At 39.2% G+C, this 17,969-nt stretch overlaps 4 protein-coding genes across 13 annotated transcripts in view; 2 read left to right on the top strand and 2 right to left on the bottom strand.

The window, feature by feature from the left end:
• Positions 1 to 15,612, top strand: part of LOC127510688 (gastrula zinc finger protein XlCGF7.1-like) — a 201,910-nt gene extending 186,298 nt beyond the window's left edge. For 4 of the 5 annotated variants that reach the window (XM_051890611.1, XM_051890610.1, XM_051890612.1 and 1 more), the window contains one exon: positions 14,367 to 15,612. In XM_051890611.1, coding sequence (XP_051746571.1) covers positions 14,367 to 15,244 — 878 coding nt within the window. In that variant the 3' untranslated portion in view covers positions 15,245 to 15,612. Of the gene's footprint in view, positions 1 to 9,494; positions 9,554 to 11,377; positions 11,533 to 14,366 lie in introns of those variants that run through there. The other variant, XM_051890608.1, reaches the window with a different exon arrangement.
• The window catches only part of LOC127510680 (gastrula zinc finger protein XlCGF8.2DB-like), a 220,351-nt gene that overhangs the window by 24,485 nt on the left and 177,897 nt on the right, over positions 1 to 17,969 (bottom strand). The gene's annotated exons all lie outside the window — the stretch shown is intronic.
• LOC127510601 (gastrula zinc finger protein XlCGF8.2DB-like) overlaps positions 1 to 17,969 on the bottom strand; it is a 142,725-nt gene that overhangs the window by 34,498 nt on the left and 90,258 nt on the right. The gene's annotated exons all lie outside the window — the stretch shown is intronic.
• Positions 1,290 to 17,969, top strand: part of LOC127510610 (gastrula zinc finger protein XlCGF57.1-like) — a 151,214-nt gene continuing 134,534 nt past the window's right edge. The window contains exons 1-3 of one of the 3 annotated variants that reach the window (XM_051890401.1): positions 1,290 to 1,395; positions 2,500 to 2,656; positions 4,879 to 6,199. In XM_051890401.1, the coding sequence (XP_051746361.1) occupies positions 2,572 to 2,656; positions 4,879 to 5,840 (1,047 nt within the window). In that variant the 5' untranslated portion in view covers positions 1,290 to 1,395; positions 2,500 to 2,571 and the 3' untranslated portion in view covers positions 5,841 to 6,199. Of the gene's footprint in view, positions 1,396 to 2,499; positions 2,657 to 4,878; positions 6,200 to 17,969 lie in introns of those variants that run through there. The other 2 variants (XM_051890395.1, XM_051890398.1) reach the window with 2 other exon arrangements.

Genomic DNA, 17,969 nt, shown 5'->3' with positions numbered 1-17,969 from the left:
TACTAAAAGTATTCTAAATGTATACCGATCTAACATATTTAATAATATTGTATATTAAAACTTTCTACATACAAGGATCACACAAATGTGTTTACTAAAGCAACACATTTGTGTGTGCTGTTTTAAGACATTCTGTATTGAATTTAACTCCATATGTATTGTCTCTAAGCACATTCAGACACAAATTATGTTGTTTTCAAAATGTAGTGTCTTTTTGGAGTAGTGTGCCAAATAACAGGCTTGTGGTTTGACAACAAAGTGGAGTACGTTTATAATGGATGGAAGCACTTTCTTGAGCTTCATACTCATTGGACCCGTTAACTGCCATTATAAACCTTGGATGCGTCAGGATATTTATTAATATAACTCCGATTGTGTTCATCAGAAAGAAGAAAGTCATATACACCTAGGATGGCTTGAGGGTGAGTAAAGCTTGATGTAATTTTCATTTGAAAGTGAACTAATCCTTTAATTTAAATCACTATCACATTTCTCTAGCTGACTATCCCACTGCCAGAACAAAGTTGCATAAATCTGAAGTGACCTCAAATCTACAGATGGATCCAGAACCGCACCGCACAGACAGCTCGGCCCAAAACACAGTGTGAGCAAATGCATTTATTCACTGAACAGTCTCAGTCATGTGACTAATAAACAGAGCAGTGAGATCAAGTGAAAAGCGTTCGAGTTCTCCAATATAAACCACAAATGGCTTGGTGATTTAAACTAGTTGAAGCCAGATGAACCAGCGCTGACATTCGCAACAACGGGAAAAACAGGAGAAGAACATTGTGTCTCAACTAACCAGTTTGATGGCTTTTCAGTCCAGAAATCGCCAATATTTACCATGAATTTACTGGAGTTGCATCAACTGTATCTATGGTATTGTGTCAGAAATGTGGGATATTCACACTGAATTTTACTGTGCCATGCATGATTTTACTGGTGGTTAAACAACCACATCACAACTCAAGCTACGGTCAACTATATGCAAATTTCAGTAGTTGGTACCAAGACCAGTAAAATTGTGCGGTTCTCGATACCAATTGTGGTGCACGTTAATAATAACTGAGCATTAAATCAGCATATTACAATGCTTTCTGAAGGATCATGTGACACTGAAGACTGGAGTAATGGCTGATGAAAATTCTGCTTTGCATCACAGAAATAAAAAAAAAAATATTTTAAAGTATATTTAAATAGAAAAACATCATTTTAAATTGTAATAATATTTTACAATATTACTGTTTTTTTCTGCATTTTTGATCAAATCAGCGCAGGCTTCATGAGCATAAGTGACTTCAAAACATCAACAAAAAACTTTTATTTTGGTTTGGTGGTGTGAGGTCATTAGGCTGCGCACTCCTGCATTTGCTGTGATTCGGCTGAAGAAAGGTTTGTGTTCACAATTATTTTATCTCAGTCTGTTAAGTCCTATAGTTTCATTTATGTTACACTGTTATGTTCGAATGCAAATTAAAAAAAGAGAGAACGGTTTGTGTTTTATAGTGATTTAAGTGTTTTTAGATCGATACAAATCCTGCAGACTGTTTTATAACTTTATTAGATCTATGAAATGAGTTCTATATCACCGAATGTTACGTTATTATGTTTAACCATGAACGAACCGTTAAGCATGCGAGTACAGCGCAATAGCGATAGAGAAACTGCTTTTGAAACTCAAATCAATTGAACCAAATGATTCAGTGAATCGAATCACCGCGTCTAACGAACACAAACGTGTGAAGCTTGTTTATAGTTGAGTGCTCGCGCTTCTCCCCAAACGGACAAAGCGTTTATACTTGAGGCGCTCTGGGTGGACGATTTCCAGCCAAAAACCTCACCAAAATCCGCCCACTCCAACAAAAAACCGCCCAAAACTTTAACTGTCAAAATAATGTGATAGAATTTTATTGCCATGTCAATCAAGGTTGATATAGATCATTTTTAATTCCTTAAACAAAATAATTATGACAAAATATTATAAAAATAGATACATTTTTCAGGAAAACTGATCAAATCAGAGCAAATACATTAAAGAGAATGACCAAATATGACTAAAATGTCCAGATAGACTATGTAAAAACTGCCATCAAGAAATTAACCAATGAATTTAAAACACATGCATAATTTTCAATGTCAACAGTCAGAACAAGTCAATTTAAATGGAAAAAGTTCCCAATATAAGTGATCGGAATAAGAAATGTAATTAGCAGGTGTTTCTCACTCGTTCTTGCACACACCATGACAGTCAAATTGGTGTCATTCATTGATATATACTGTACAATAATCCGACAACAAAAAATTAACAACAATAATACGCTTACCTTTGTGTTGCACTTAAACTTAACTACAGCACGTCATGTCACATTTTTGGCTAATATTTAAGTAATTAACTCTCACTGTATCTGACTACAAAACTAGGGAGCTGATTGAGACAGAGATTTAGTGTGGATTTATTTTTCTTCCTCTCAATTATTCTCATCTTAAACATGACAGATGTGATCCAACGTGTCCAAACACACGCACAAAAAACTCCTGGTGAAGCAACGAGATCCACGTGTCATAAAGATGGCATTTATTAAAGTGGAGAGTGAAGATATGAAGATTGAAGAAGCATTCGAAGTGAAACAAGAAGAGACCGAGACACAAACAGGTTGGTTTCATTCTCAAAGGTGAACTCGGTCATTTGATCCTTATTCAAATATCCAGTTCTACAAAACTGACTGATATTTTTGAAGAATGTCATATGAGTGTCCTAATTAAAGCACTATTATTTGACATGGAGTAAGGTTGGTTCAAGTGACACAATTTTTTCCTCCCATGCGGTACAGACATACCTATAACAAATGAAACATCTCTAGTTGACTAGCAGAGTATTAATTTCATTAGTTTGAGTTAAATACATCATTGTATACATAATCACGGACATAACAATTGCATTAAAAAGGTTTCTATATGAGTTCCGTGTCAATAAATTAAACTGAATGTACTATTGAAATTGATTTGTGACGTCATGTATGCAACTTTTGGTTCGTTTCGCCAAGTGCAGTGTAAAAAGCAGACATCGGATACAGGTCACTTTTAAAAGAAATGTAAGCATGTCATTAAAAAAATTGGATATAGTCACAAAATCTGAATTGATCATCAACACCTGCAGTGTAAATGCGATCAAACACTAATGCTGTCTTCAAACCAGAGTATGTGAGCAGAGTGAAGCAGCAACAATTTCCCCTCCACGCTCTTTGCACACCAATTTAGCATTCAGATTTAGCATTTTCCTTCAGGTCAGTCCTATGTTCATAATAAAAAAATCTGTTTAAATGTCCGCTGCGATATCTTGTCCTTTTAACAGTTAAGGGGTTTTCCCGTGACTGACAGCGCTAGTCAAAGCATTTGTCATTGCGTCTTGTTCCGTGTTCACAACAATTCAGTCTTTTCAGTGTAAAAGTCTTCGTTACTGACTGACACACTCATAAAGACAGTCTCTGCCGCCATCTAATGGCATAATAATGTAACTTCTGTTGCTGTTTACAGTCAGGGACTATTTTTTCGAGAGGAAGGAACGCTTTTAGTAAAAGTTTACTTCATGAAAGTTGCATTGATACATATTTTAGGCTTTAATATTTGTATTGTGTGGTAACTGTTTCATAAAAGCAATAAGGTACTCGAGGCTAGTGCTGTATTGTGAATAAGTCACGGCTGAAGGGGTTGCAACAACGCCCTTCAGCCGTGACTTATTTACGATTCGTAAGCAATAAGGTATGAGAGGCTGTGCTGTAAGATTACATTTGTTTGAATGCATTAGTGAGAGAGTGACTGCGTGTTTGAATAAGCGCTAGGCCTACCTACATTTTTGTTTTGTTTTTTGAGATCTAGTAAAATTAAACTTGGTATTTAGGAAGTGTATGACTCTTGTGTTGATGATACTGCAGAACAATCTCTCTCTCTCTCTCTCTCTCTCTCTCTGTTTTAAGCCTGTTTTAAACCTAAAAACTGAAAGCCCTGCATAATGGTATTCATGACCATATCGCTGTAGGCAAGAAATCATATTTTTTCTGACCTATTTCATTCGCCATATCCTCTATTATCCAACTAAAGCTGTTTTTTTTCTTCCATATTCCCAGCATGGATCTTAAGACTTTTTTTTTTTTTTTGGTTGTTATGTTGTATGCAGATCCTTCTGACCAAATTAATGTCTATTATCAAAACTTAAGCCTAAAAATCTCACTCCTTTGACTTGATCTAGCATCATATTATATAGGGGTTGAACTAGAGGCTAAAGTTTGTGAACAAACGTTGATGTTGGCTAGGTATTGCTTCTGCATATCAGCTTATTTTTTTATCTATCCTGTCATGAATGGGTTGTAATATTTCTTGCAGATTTCTGCTGGTTCTAAATCAGATACAGATAATGTAGCACAGTAATATTACATTTATGAGTCCATTAGTAAGAGAGCCGTTGTGTGTGAATTAATATTAACTGTGCAGGCATCTCTCTACTAATAGTGAAGCTGTGGGTTTTAGTTCTTTCAGAAACAGAAAGACATGCTAAAGCTTTCAGTTTTTAAGCTATTTTATTGATAAATCACAGAACAGCATTGACAGTAAGTTTCTACACTACTGAATGTTTCTGTGTGTGCGATCTGCACGTGATACTGTCTGTGTGTGTGTGTGTGTTATACAGTGCAGCAGCGCATTAGTTTAGAACAGTGATTTACTTGTTCGATAAACCGTTTAAAACCTGCATTCACCCGATCAATATGGAGTATCCAGATGGTATAAACAAACTGTGGAGCGCTTTCTGAGTATGCATGTATTTGTCATTTTGTGCCATTAAACTGGGCTTAAACTTGTATTTATCTGTTTTCACCTTAGATCTGATGCAGCTGAAAGAGGAGATTCAAGATCTGAATGATGTAAAGGAAGAGAAACATGATTTCGTAACTGGAGAAAACGATCTTAGCTGCTCGCAGACTGAAGAGACTTCCTCACAAAAAAGAGCTCAAAAGACGCGGGGTAGACGTTATTTCACCTGCTTTCGGTGTGAAAAGAGTTTCAGCCAACGTGAAAACCTTAAAGCTCACATGAAAGTTCACAATGGAGAGAGCCCTTACCCCTGCAAACAGTGTGGAAAAGGTTTCAATGGAAAAGGAAACCTTCATATCCACATGAAAACTCACACTGGAGAAAAGCCTTATACCTGCCAACAGTGTGGAAGAAGTTTCAGTGGAAAAGGAAACCTTAAAGTCCACATGAGAATTCACACTGGAGAAAAGCCTTACACCTGTCCTCACTGTGGAAAGAGTTTTGCACATCAAGGAACACTTAGCGATCACAAAAGAATTCACACTGGAGAAACGCCTTTCACATGTGATCAGTGTGGAAAGAGGTTCAAACGTAAATTAAACCTTAAGGGCCACATGAGGATTCACGTGAGAGAGAGCTGTTTTATATGTCATCAGTGTGGAATGAGTTTCACAGACAGCGATCACCTTAAGAATCATGTAATAACTCACATTGGAGAGAAGCGTTTCATTTGCCCTCACTGTGGAAGAACTTGCTCGAGCAAATCAAACCTTGAGGTTCACTTGAGAATTCACACTGGAGAGAAGCCTTTCACCTGCCAACAGTGTGGAAAAGGTTTCAAAGAAAAAAGAAACCTTAAAGTACACATGAGGCTTCACACCGGAGAGAAACCTTTTATGTGTCTTCAGTGTGACATAAGTTTTACATACCGAAGAGACCTGAAAGTTCATTTGAAAGCTCATGCTGGAAATAGCGTTGTGATTGGTCTACCGTTTCCAGAGCGTGTCAGAAAGAAAACGGCGTTTATGTGAATCTCAGCTCCACAAGCTTCCTAAATCCTCAGCGATTGTACACACTGTAAGGACAGTAACGATGGCGATATCAATTCGAGCGAGAGCCTGATTATGAAACATTGGAAGAGAACTAGTTATTCAACCCAAACCTCCATTGCAAGGACGACTTGAGCAGGACATTTCTCAGTGACAAGTTTTGACTCAGTCTGTCATACATTGAGATGTTGCAACTGTAATTCCTCTACATCAGCATTAACAAGTTATGTATATTTCTATTTTATTGAGGTCCACATGTGGGAACTGTATCAATAACGGCGCATACGTTAGCTGAGCATTAACGTGAATGACTGATGTAACATTAAAGTTTGTAAAACAAACCTTGCTCCATCCTTTATCATTACTCAAAGTAGTAAGAACGACAGAAAATCTGCATTAACTGGCACAACTTTTGGTAATAGTGGCCCACAGCTGATCAGCAGAACTAATTCAGTAAGACAGTAATAACTTGAGTTAGCCGGTCAGGTGGAGACCTGCACAATATAAAACACAAATCTATGTATTTTGAACACCCAGTAGAAAATATATACATCAGTAATTAATTATACTTACAGGTTGTCATACAGAGGAGCAAGTTGGTCCAATGGATAAGACGTTTGCAAATCCCCCGTTGACCTCAAAGAGATTTGAGAAGCAATACTTAGTAAAACGACGGGAACACAACTAAAGGTTAAACTGCTGTTGTATCGCTGTGGTAATTGTAACCACTGACTCTTCACATCCTCATCCTTTGGAAGTGTATATAAAGAGAATTTGCTTTTGCATCACAGAAAACAGCGTCTTCTTAACATGTACACAGCACGAACCAGCAGTGTTTGATGGCAGGTCAAAGTAGATGTTGTTCATGGGCAGCCAACGAAGACCATAGGTGGAATTCCTGACGACTTGTTTTCGGCAGTTCAGAATCGACTCTTTCTTTAGGGTGACAATAACTTTATCATGGGCTTTGATCATAAAAACTTTGCAGACCTTTTACATGCTATATTACACACTGTATAAAAGGTAATATTTGAAAAAGCATAAGCACTATCATGTTCTGTTTGAAAAACTCATTTTTCTGAGCAGTATTGTCACAATGAAAGTTAATCATATAAGCGTAGAACTCTTAGACAATTCTTGTAGTTTTTTTTCCACTCATGATAAAGCAACCAAACATTTTTATGCTCCAAATATTTTCATTTCACTTACTTGCACACACACGTTTGATTAGGGTTGAGACAAACATGATTTGGAAAGGCACACACCTGTCTATATAAGGTCCCACAGTTAACAGTGCATGTCAGAGCCCAAACCAAGCCATGAAGTCCAAAGTATCGTCAGTAGACCTCTGAGACAGGATTGTATCGAGGCACAGATCTGGGGAAGGGTACAAAAAAAAATCTGCAGCATCGAAGGTCCAAATGAGCACAGTGGCCTCCATCATCCGTAAATGGAGTTGCCAAAAGGCACCTGAAGGATGAATAGAAAGTGTCATGTCTGGAGGAAACCAGGCACCACTCATCACCTGGCCAATACCATCCCTACAGTGAAGCATGGTGGTGGCAGCATCATGCTGTGGGGAACTGGGAGACTAGTCAGGATCAAGCGCTCTGGACCTCAGACTGCGGTGAAGGTTCATCTTCCAGCAGGACAACGACCCTAAGCACACAGCCAAGATAACAAAGGAGTGGTTACGTGACAACTCTGTGAATGTCCTTGAGTGGCCCAGCCAGAGCCCAAACTTGAACAGGTGTGTGGCGACGGTCTCCATGCGCACATACCCATGTGCCTCCGCCCTGGTCCACGTGGGAGAAGAAATGCATGGACGCCCGCCGACTGGGGTGCAGACCACGACTTAACCACGTGGTCATGGACGTCTGGGAAGAAGGGCGTCCTCCTTTTCGGAGCGGCTTGGCGGTGACCTGCCTGGAAATACCAGGAGTCCAACTTACTCCTGGCTGGCTTGTCCAGAGCGCTCCATGAGAGGTCTAGGTCTCTGACTGCTTTGTCATAGCACCCTCATGAGCTCCTCTTGGAGGTCTAAGGGGCCTTCGACGTCCGGGCGGTCAGGCTCGGATGCAGCCCAATCCTTCTCCGAAGCAGAGATGGACATTGAGTCATCTTCTCTGGCCACGCTGAAAGAGACGAAGTCGGCGACGGCGGGAGGAGGATGGAAGGCCTCTCCCGGGGAGACGGTTGAGGACGACGGTCCCAGGTATCTTTGTCGTCGTCGACGTTGTCTTCATGAGCAGGGCCCACCAGCGGCTCGCATCGGCAGGTCCAGGCAGTGCGTGCAACCGGAGTCCAGGAAGGCTGCCTCAGCATGGGCCAGGCCCATGCAGACCACGCAGTGAGGGTGGGTATCCGGCGGTCAACGGGGCCTGCGCAGATGCTGCAGAAAGTTGCCATTGGATGCGTGAAGGAAGAGATTCTGTGGTAATTGCTGCTCTCCTCGCCTTTTATACTGCCAGGTTACCCCGCCAGTATTTGCATGCGATTTGCATATTGCGCAGCAATTGGCCAGTTTTTCTAACTGGTGTTAGCCTATAATATTCAAGAATTTGGAAAGAAAGGGATTTCCCGCAGCGTTTTACGCAGTGTTGAAGTGACCGCTCTTGAAAGAGAACGCATTTTTGTATTTGTAGTACTGAGGAAACATTTGAAAGTGAACTAATCCTTTAATTTGAATCACTATCACATTTCTCTAGCTGACTATCCCACTGCCAGAGCAAAGTTGCATAAAGCTGAAGTGACCTCAAATCTACAGACGGATCCAGAACCGCACCAGAGACAGCTTGGTCCAAAACACAGTGCAGTTCCAGCTTGAGCAAATGCATTTACTCACTGAACAGTCATGTGACTACTAAACAGAGCGTGGAGATCAAGTGAGAAGTGTTCGAGTTCTCCAATATAAACCACAAATATCTTGGTGATTTAAACTAGTTAAAGCCAGATGAAACAGTGCTGACATTCTCAACAACGGGAAAAACAGGAGAAGAAACATTGTGCCACAACTAACTAGTTTGATGGCTTCTCAATCCAGAAATTGCCAATATTTACCATAAATTTACTGCAGTAGCATCAACTGTATCCATGGTATTGTGCCAGAAATGTGGGATATTCAACCCATTTGGGTTGCCCATGCAGGGCCCAAGTGACAGTCCATAAAAAACTCACATGGAGCCCTGAACTAACCCTTTAATAAAAAGTGATGGTAAAGACTTATATTGTTAGAAAAGACTTCTGTTTTGAATAAATGCTTTTACTTTTTATTAATTAACGAATCCTGAAAAAAAGTATCACAGGTTCCAAAACAAATATCAAGCAGCACAACTGTTTCCAACATTGATAATAACTGAGTATCAAATCAGCATATTATAGAATGATTTCTGAAGGATCATGTGACACTGAAGACTGGAGTAATGATGCTAAAAATTCAGCTTTGCATCACAGAAATAAAAATTATATTTTAAAGTATATTAAAACAGAAAACCATTATTTTAAATTGTTTCACAATATTACCGTTTTTCTGCATTTTTGATCACAAACGCAGGCTTGATGCGCACAAGTGACTTCAAAAACATTAAAATGGTGTGTCCAAACTTTTGACTAATAGACTTTTATTTTGGTTTGGTTTTGTGACATCATAAAGCTGCGCCACTCTCCTGCATTCGCTGTGATTCGGCTGAAGAAAGGTTTGTGTTTACCAATTCTTATATCTCAGTTTAAGTCTAACAGTTTCACTTGTGTTAGCCTGTTATGTTAATGTTAGAATGCAAATGTGTGAAACCTTGTTCATACTTTAGCCTGTCTGCGCAACGCGATCCTCCACTGACAGACGAGACGTTTATACTCGACGCGCTCGCCATTGTACTATTCTTTGAAACGACAGGAGGCGGCTCGAAGTAATTGTTAAGCAATAGAAATTAAAGTTAATCAGTTAAATGTTAGTCCTACTGTGCCGCTACCAATAATAAAGCCTTGGTTGCTTCCAGACGCTACAGTAGGTTTTACATGGTTAGAAAAGGAAAATAAGGTTATAATGTCTAGCTATGTTCAGATATACACAGATGCATCAAAGAGTTTAGATAACAAGATAGGAGTAGCGTTTACTGTTCCAGAATTTCATTTATCAATAAAGAAAAGGTTTAGTGATGAGTTATCTGTTTATACAGGGGAAATATTTGCAATATTATTAGCAACACAGTGGATAGAGGAGACAAGACCTTTGAAATCAGTTGTTTGTTCAGATTCAAGTTCATCTTTGGCCAGCTTAAAATACAGTCACTCAGAGAGTAGACCAGATACTTTAATTGAAATAAAGCAATCATTATACATACATTACAGTGGTATTTTTATGGATACCTGCACATATTGGTATCCAAGAAATGAAATGGCAGACAAGGCAGCAAAAGAAACCATAAAAAACAATGACATTAATTAAATTGTTAATCTAAGTAAGAATGAAATCAAGAGTATTATTAAGAAAAGGTGGCAAAAACAATGGGATAAGGAGAAGAAAGGTTGATGGTTTTACATAATTCAAAGGAAAGTATGAGAGATGAGGTGTGCAGGGAAAAACAGGAGAGAGGAGGTAATTATATCAAGGATGAGATTTGGACATACACTTTATAAAATGGGTAAACATGATACAGGAAAGTGTGAATTTTGTGGGCAAGAAGAAACATTGGAACATGTTATGATATGCTGTCAGAAATACGAGACTGAAAGAAGGATTTTAATGCAAAATTTAGCAAAAATAAAAATGCAATTTATACTAGGAGATATTTTACAAAATAATTCGGGAAATGAATGTTATAGTTTTATTCTTCTCTATCTTAAAATGACTAATTTGTGGGAGAGATTATAAAAAAAGGAGGGATTAAATCATTTTAATCCACACTCCATACCAGTGGTGGCGGTAATACGCCATTTTGTTGTTTGTCAACCGCCAATAAACCTCAAAAGAAGAAGAAGTAAGGCTGTGTCCGAAATCGCCCCCCTATACCCTTAAACATGGTGCTATTTGAGGGGACAGCCATTTGTAGTGGTGTCCGAAACCATAGTGGGAGATATTAGGTGCACTCATTCAATCCCACAATGCACCACAATAATGAGTGTACAGCCGATGCACGCTCAACGGCTTGAGAATCGGCTTATTTCTGCTATTGTAGGCTTGTTTTGTAAATGTACGCAATTAATTTGGACAAGCGCAAGCGGTGCTGGTGAGATGCTGGTACAGAATCGGCTTTAAGTTGTGCATCTTCAGATGCGGAGCCGAGCACAAAGTAACAAAAATGGCCATGCACACCGCCAGGTGAAAGAGGGTCTCGTGCATGACTGCGCACACCGCAATGACGTCATTTCACATTTTTGGCTAAGGTTTAAGTAATTAACTTGCACTCTGACTGACTCCCTTACCAGTGTGCTGACTACAGAACTAGGGAGCTGATTGAGACAGAGATTTAGTGTGAATTTATTTTTCTTTCTCTAAATTATTCTCATCTTAAACATGACAGACGTGAACCAACGTGTCCAAACACACACTAAAAAACTCCTGGTGAAGCAACGAGATCCACGTGTATAAAGATGGCGTTTATTAAAGAGGAGAGTGAAGACATGAAGATTGAAGAAGCATTCGGAGTGAAACAAGAAGATACTGAGACACAAACAGGTTGGTTTCATTCTCAAAGTTGAACTCAGTCATTTGATCCTTATTAAAATGTCCAGCTCCACAAAACTGACTTGTTTTTGAAGAATGTCATATGAGTGTCATAATTAAAGCGCTATTATTTGACATGGAGCAAGTCACCTCATGGTGTCCGGCTAGCACGTTTTCATTGTTTAGATTTACAATGACTCTCATTGCACGTTCATACAGACAGAATTCGTAATGCTACTGTAAATTGCAGTGTGAACAGGACATTGAGACTCACACCTGTAAGTAAATATGGTTGTCAATCCCAAAAACTGACAGTGTGAACATAGCCCGTTTCTCGTTCCTTGCTAACTGATAACAGAAACACCGCTCCACCTTTGCTCCCTGATGAAATTTGTGGCTGAAGTATTTCAATATGATTTGAAATATCACAAATGTTCTGTTCAGAACATATATTAAATGCATTAAACACTTGCTATTTGCAGTGCAAATTTTGTTTGGAAGGATGAAAATACAGTACACTTACATCAAATATTTTATCAACGGGTTGCAATATTTCTTACAGATTTCTGCTTATTCAAAATCGGATACAGAATAAAGAAGGTCTGTAAGATTACATTTGTTTGAATGCATTAGTGAGAGAGTGACTGCGTGTTTGAATAAGTGCTAGGCCTTTCCATCATTTTGTCTGTCTACCATTTTGAAGTGAATTGAAGAGTTTTTATTGTTACTCCGCCTACAAATTTTGTCCAAAATCTGATCAGATGATCTTTGGACTGAGCCGCACAGAAATGACTGAACAAATTTTTGATATATTCGTTACCTTTCCTGAGAAATACAGCACGGAATTTGATTGTGCCTGATTAAATTATATTAGTTCGCTTAGCATGCTAATTTGTTGTCATGCTCACCAGTTGCCATTCAGTCTAATGTGGCTCTTCAGCTATCAGGTTAACTGTAAGCTACGTTAGTATTAGCATGTTAACCAGATTAGCATGTTAAGCTAACCTAAGTAATGTTTTTGTGAGCTCATTCTCACACAGAAAGCTCTCCTCGGCAGCCTGGTGAATGTGCATCAAAAAGTAGCTCAATGTGTAACGCCACAGGTCAGTGACGGGCAGTGTTTGCCAATTGCTTTCAGCGGAAAGTAGCTAAAACTGGTCGATAAATGTCACTAGATGGCGTCATACTTGCGAATCCACTGATCTATATTAATATAAATATAGATCAGAATCTAGATAAGGTTTGTCCAAGAAGTTGTTAGACTTGTTGCTAGGCTTTTGGGGGAAGTCACTAAATCTAGCGACAAAATCGTTAAATTGGCAGCACTGGTGTGACCCAGAGATTGTGGGCTCAAGTCCCAGATGGAACAACTTTATAAAATAGTGTCATTTCAATTAGTTTGTCATCAAGGTAAGTGTTGTACTAATCTTTCTTCCTTTTGGATTAGAAATAACTGTTTTTGTTCATTCTTGTATGAATATCTCTTAATTTTGAGTTCATTTTCACCTGCTCTGCATTGAGCTTCCGGCCCGTATTGCTGGTTGCAGCTATTTATTGAGTTATAGAGAAAGAGAGATGTGTGTGTAAATTATCTCTCTCTGAGTTTGTCCAGCATCTCTCTGGTGAAGCTGCAGGTTTCAAAAACTTCAAAAACCGCAGTGTTACTCCCTCGTAGGTAAGAAATACAGTATAACATAGCAAAATGGGCTGTTTACACAACACTGTTTTAAACCTAAAAAATTAAACTCACTGCTTGCTATTAATGCTAAAGACCTTGATTAGCTTGTTCAGGTGTGTTTGATCAGGGTTGGAGCTAAACTTTGTAGGAAAGTGGATCTCGAGGGCCAGAGTTCAGAACCCCTGCATAATGGTATTCATGAACATATCACTGTAGGCAAGAATTAATATTTCTTCTGACCTATTTTCTTCACCATATCCTCTATTATCCAACTAAAGCATTTTTTTAATATTTAATTTTTTTTCCCCTATATTCCCAGCATGGATCTTTAACTTACTTTTTGGTTGTTTTGTTGTTGTATGTAGATTCTTCTGACCAAATTAACCCAATATGTGTACTATCAAACCTTAAGCTTGAAAATCTCACTACTTTGACTTGATCTAGCATCATATAGGGGTTGAATGACCTCAGGTTTCAATCGACAGTTATGTAATTAAAGACGAACTGACATCGACTAATCGCTGATGACGTCATTAATAAAAACAAAATGGGAATGCTTGACACAATCTGCAACTAGGGGCTAAAGTTTGAACAAATGTTGATGTTGGCTAGGTATTGCTTCTACATATCAGCTTATGTTTATCTATCCTTCGGTGTATGGGTTATATTTCTTGCAGATTTCTGCTGGTTCTAAATCAGATACAGATAAGATAGAGCAGTAATATTAGATTTATGAGTCCATTAGTAAGAGAGCCGTTGTGTGTGAATTAATATTAACTGTGCGGCATCTCTCTACTAATAGTGAAGCTGTGGGTTTTAGTTCTTTCAAAAACAGAAAGACATGCTAAAACTTTCAGTTTTTAAGCTATTTTATTGATAAATCACAGAACAGCATTGACAGTAAGTTTCTACACTACTGAATGTTTCTGTGTGTGCGATCTGCATGTGATACTGTCTGTATGTGTGTGTTATACAGTGCAGCAGCACATTAGTTTAGAACAGTGATTTACTTGTACGATAAACCATTTAAAACCTGCATTCACCCGATCAATATGGAGTATCCAGCCGGTATAAACAAACATCTTTTGGAGCGTTCTCAGAGTATGCATTTATTTGTCATTAAACTGGGCTTAAACGTACATATTTTTTTTTCCTGTTTTCACCTTAGATCTGATGCCGCAGAAAGAGGAGATTCAAGATCTGAATGATGTAAAGGAAGAGAAACATGATTTCGTAACTGGAGAAAACAATCTTAGCTGCTCGCAGACTGAAGAGACTTCCTCACAAAAAAGAGCTCAAAAGACGGGGGGTAGACATAATTTCACCTGCTTTCAGTGTGAAAAGAGTTTCAGCCAACGTGAAAACCTTGAAGCTCACATGAAAGTTCACAACGGAGAGAGCCCTTACACCTGCCAACAGTGTGGAAAATGTTTCGGTGGAAAAGGAAACCTTAAAATCCACATGAGAATTCACACTGGAGAAAAGCCTTACACCTGTCCTCACTGTGAAAGGAGTTTTGCACAACAAGGAAACCTTAATGACCACATAAGAATTCACACTGGAGAAACACCTTTCACATGTGATCAGTGTGGAAAGAGTTTCAGACAAAGAGTCACCCTTAATTCCCACAAGAAGACTCACTCAAGAGAGAACTGTTTTAAATGTCTTCAGTGTGGAATGAGTTTCACAGACAACGATCTCCTTAAGGATCATGCAATAACTCACATTGGAGAGAAGCGTTTCATTTGCCCTCACTGTGGAAGAACTTGCTCGAGCAATTCAAACCTTGAGGTTCACATGAGAGTTCACACTGGAGAGACGCCTTTCACCTGCCAACAGTGTGGAAAAGGTTTCAAAGAAAAAAGAAGCCTTAATGTACACATGAGGCTTCACACCGGAGAGAAACCTTTCGTGTGTCTTGAGTGTGACGTGAGTTTCACATACAGAAGAGACCTGAAACTTCATTTGAAAGCTCATGCTGGAAATAGCGTTGAGATTAGTGTACCGTTTCCAGAGCGTGTCAGAAAGAAAACAGCGTTTATGTGAAACTCTGCTCCAGAGGCTTCCTAAATCCTCAGCGATTGTACACACTGTAAGGACAGTAACAATGGCAATATCAATTTGAGCGAGAGCCTGATGATGAAACATTGGAAGAGAACTAGTTATTCAACCCAAACCTCCATTGCAAGGATGACTTGAGCAGGACTTTTCTCACTGACAAGTTTACACTCAGTCTGTCATACATTGATATGTTGCAACTGTAATTCTTCTACTTCCGCATTAACAAGTTATGTATATCAACAAACGCATGTATATTTCTATTTTATTGAGGTCCACATGTGGGAACTGTATCATTAACTATGATACAGCACTAATGTGAATGCCTGATGTGACATTAAAATTTGTAAAACAAACCTTGCTCCATCCTTTCTTTCCTCAAAGTAGTAAGCACAACAGAAAATATGCATTAACTGCACAACTTTTGGTAATAGTGGCCCACAGCTGATCAGCAGAACTATTTCAGTAAGACAGTAATAACTTTGAGTTAGCCAGTCAGGTGGAGACCTACACAATATAAAACACAAATCTATGTATTTTGAACACCCAGTAGAAAATATATACATCAGTAATTAATTATACTTACAGTATTCAGTATTTCAGTATTGATTCATTCCGTTGTAAGAATCAATAGTTATTCATTTAGTTAATTTATCTATATCAGCACTGGAGTAAACAATAATGTCATCATCCAGCTCAGTTCAGTTCGCATACAATGGTGTCAATGCAGGCAGATCAAAGCACTGTTGAATATCAAATGTCAAGTGTCCCCAACTAAGCAAGCCAAAGGCGACGGCGGCAAGGAACCCAAACTCCAACAGGTCACATCAGGAGGCAAACAGGTGTTAACATGTAGAAAAAAACCTTGGGAGGAACCAGGCTCAGTCGGGGTGCCAGTTCTTCTCTGGCCAACAGTGAACAGTGCATGATTATGATTCAGGAAGCTTTCATAAGTCCAATTGGGATCGCAACAGTCAAAGTATTTATTCCATTTCCATCTAGTTGAGGATCGTATTCATCACGCCAGTATGGGATGGTTTGTTGAGGATCTGTGCCACTGGCTGTCGTGTCGGTGAGGCCTTCACAGGGGATGATCTAGTTGACACAATCTCTGCTGACACTTGTTGTCCGTGTGTAGGTGCAAGTCCTCGATCTCACCTGGATACGGCCCGGATCCGGCTGACTACGGTAAACCTCGGTATAAACAGAGACTAATATTAGCGTAGATGCAATTCTTCTTCTGATGTAACGAGTACATCTGGTGTTATAAGAAGTGTTCCTGGTTTCGGCTGACCTAATTTATGCAGCCTAACAATCCTTTAACGGATTTGAAAACATAAATTTATAATGTGTTATGTGTATGCCAGGTTAAAGCATTTTTAGTCTAGATTTAAACTGACAGAGTGTGTCTGCTTCCCGAACAATGCTAGGAAGATTGTTCCAGAGTTTAGGTGCCAAATAGGAGAAGGATCTACCGCCTGCGGTTGATTTTGATATTCTAAGTATTATCAACTGGCCTGAATTCTGAGATGGCAATGGACGTGAAGGACTATAATGCGTTAAGAGCTCGCTCAGGTACTGGGGAGCTAAACCATTTAGTGCTTTGTAAATAATTAGCAAGATTAGAAATGCTGGTCTTACCAGCATTTTGCAAAATGCTGGTAAGCAGAAAGTGTGTTCTTCAGGAGTTCATAAGACACTAGCAGTTTATCTTTCTTCCATTTACGCTCAGCTTTCCTACATTCCTACATTACAGAGCTCGTATGTTACTATTTAGCCACGATGTGACAAAGATAGCACACCACACACGAACAAATTTTCAACCAGAGTCCCGACTGTGAACACGGGAAATTTCGCAAAATCTCTCGAGACTTCAGAATAAACTTGACGGACGTTAGGCAGGAAGAAATTGCGCGCGTTTGTCCTCGGGGTTCCCCCCACACATCAGGATTTCTGATCTGCGATTCAGTTACTCTTAACACACCTCACACCACAGGAAAATCTGATAAGATCATCTGTAGAACCATCAAGATAATCGGGACATTACCTAGGATTGCCAGAAGGGGAGAAATCGGCACAAAATCAGCCCGGTTCTCTTGTGGTGTGTACCCAACATAAGATTAAAGGAGTCAGTGAGCTAACTATTCAAGTCCCTAACCATTGGCTTGGAGGGGCAGCAGACATGAATATTAAAATCACCAAGAATAATAACACTGTCCATAGTAGGCACAATGTTAGACAAAAAACTGAATAAAATCCTTATTGTAATTTGGTGGCCTGTAAATAAGAGCACAAAGTACTGGACAAGGCAACTAGATCTGGAGTAATTGTACTTCAAAGGTATTATAATGATCTGTAGGCAGCAATCAGCACTTAAAAATGTTTCTAAAAACCGATGCCAAACCTCAACCGCGCCCAATATTCCTAGGCCAAGGGTAGGCAAGTTTGGTCCTAGAGAGCCGCTGTCCTGCAGAGTTTAGCTCCAACCTTATTCAAACACACCTGAACAAGCTAATAAACCTCTTCAGGATTACTAAGGCTATAGGCAGGTGAGGGTTTTTTTTCAGGGTTGGAGCTAAATTTTAGTAGATTAGCACCTCTTTTGCTGATCTGCGGCCGCGCTGTAGCGCAAACAGATGTAGCCACATCTGGTGGGATGGGCAGTAGACAGGTGTATCAGGGGATCGCTATAGAGAGAGGTTTTTATCCCATC

This window comes from Ctenopharyngodon idella, chromosome 4 (assembly GCF_019924925.1).
Source record: "Ctenopharyngodon idella isolate HZGC_01 chromosome 4, HZGC01, whole genome shotgun sequence".
In the NCBI taxonomy this organism is placed as follows: Eukaryota; Metazoa; Chordata; class Actinopteri; order Cypriniformes; family Xenocyprididae; genus Ctenopharyngodon; species Ctenopharyngodon idella.
The sequence above is the reverse complement of the archived record's forward strand: the minus strand, read 5'-3'. Positions and strand labels throughout refer to the sequence as shown.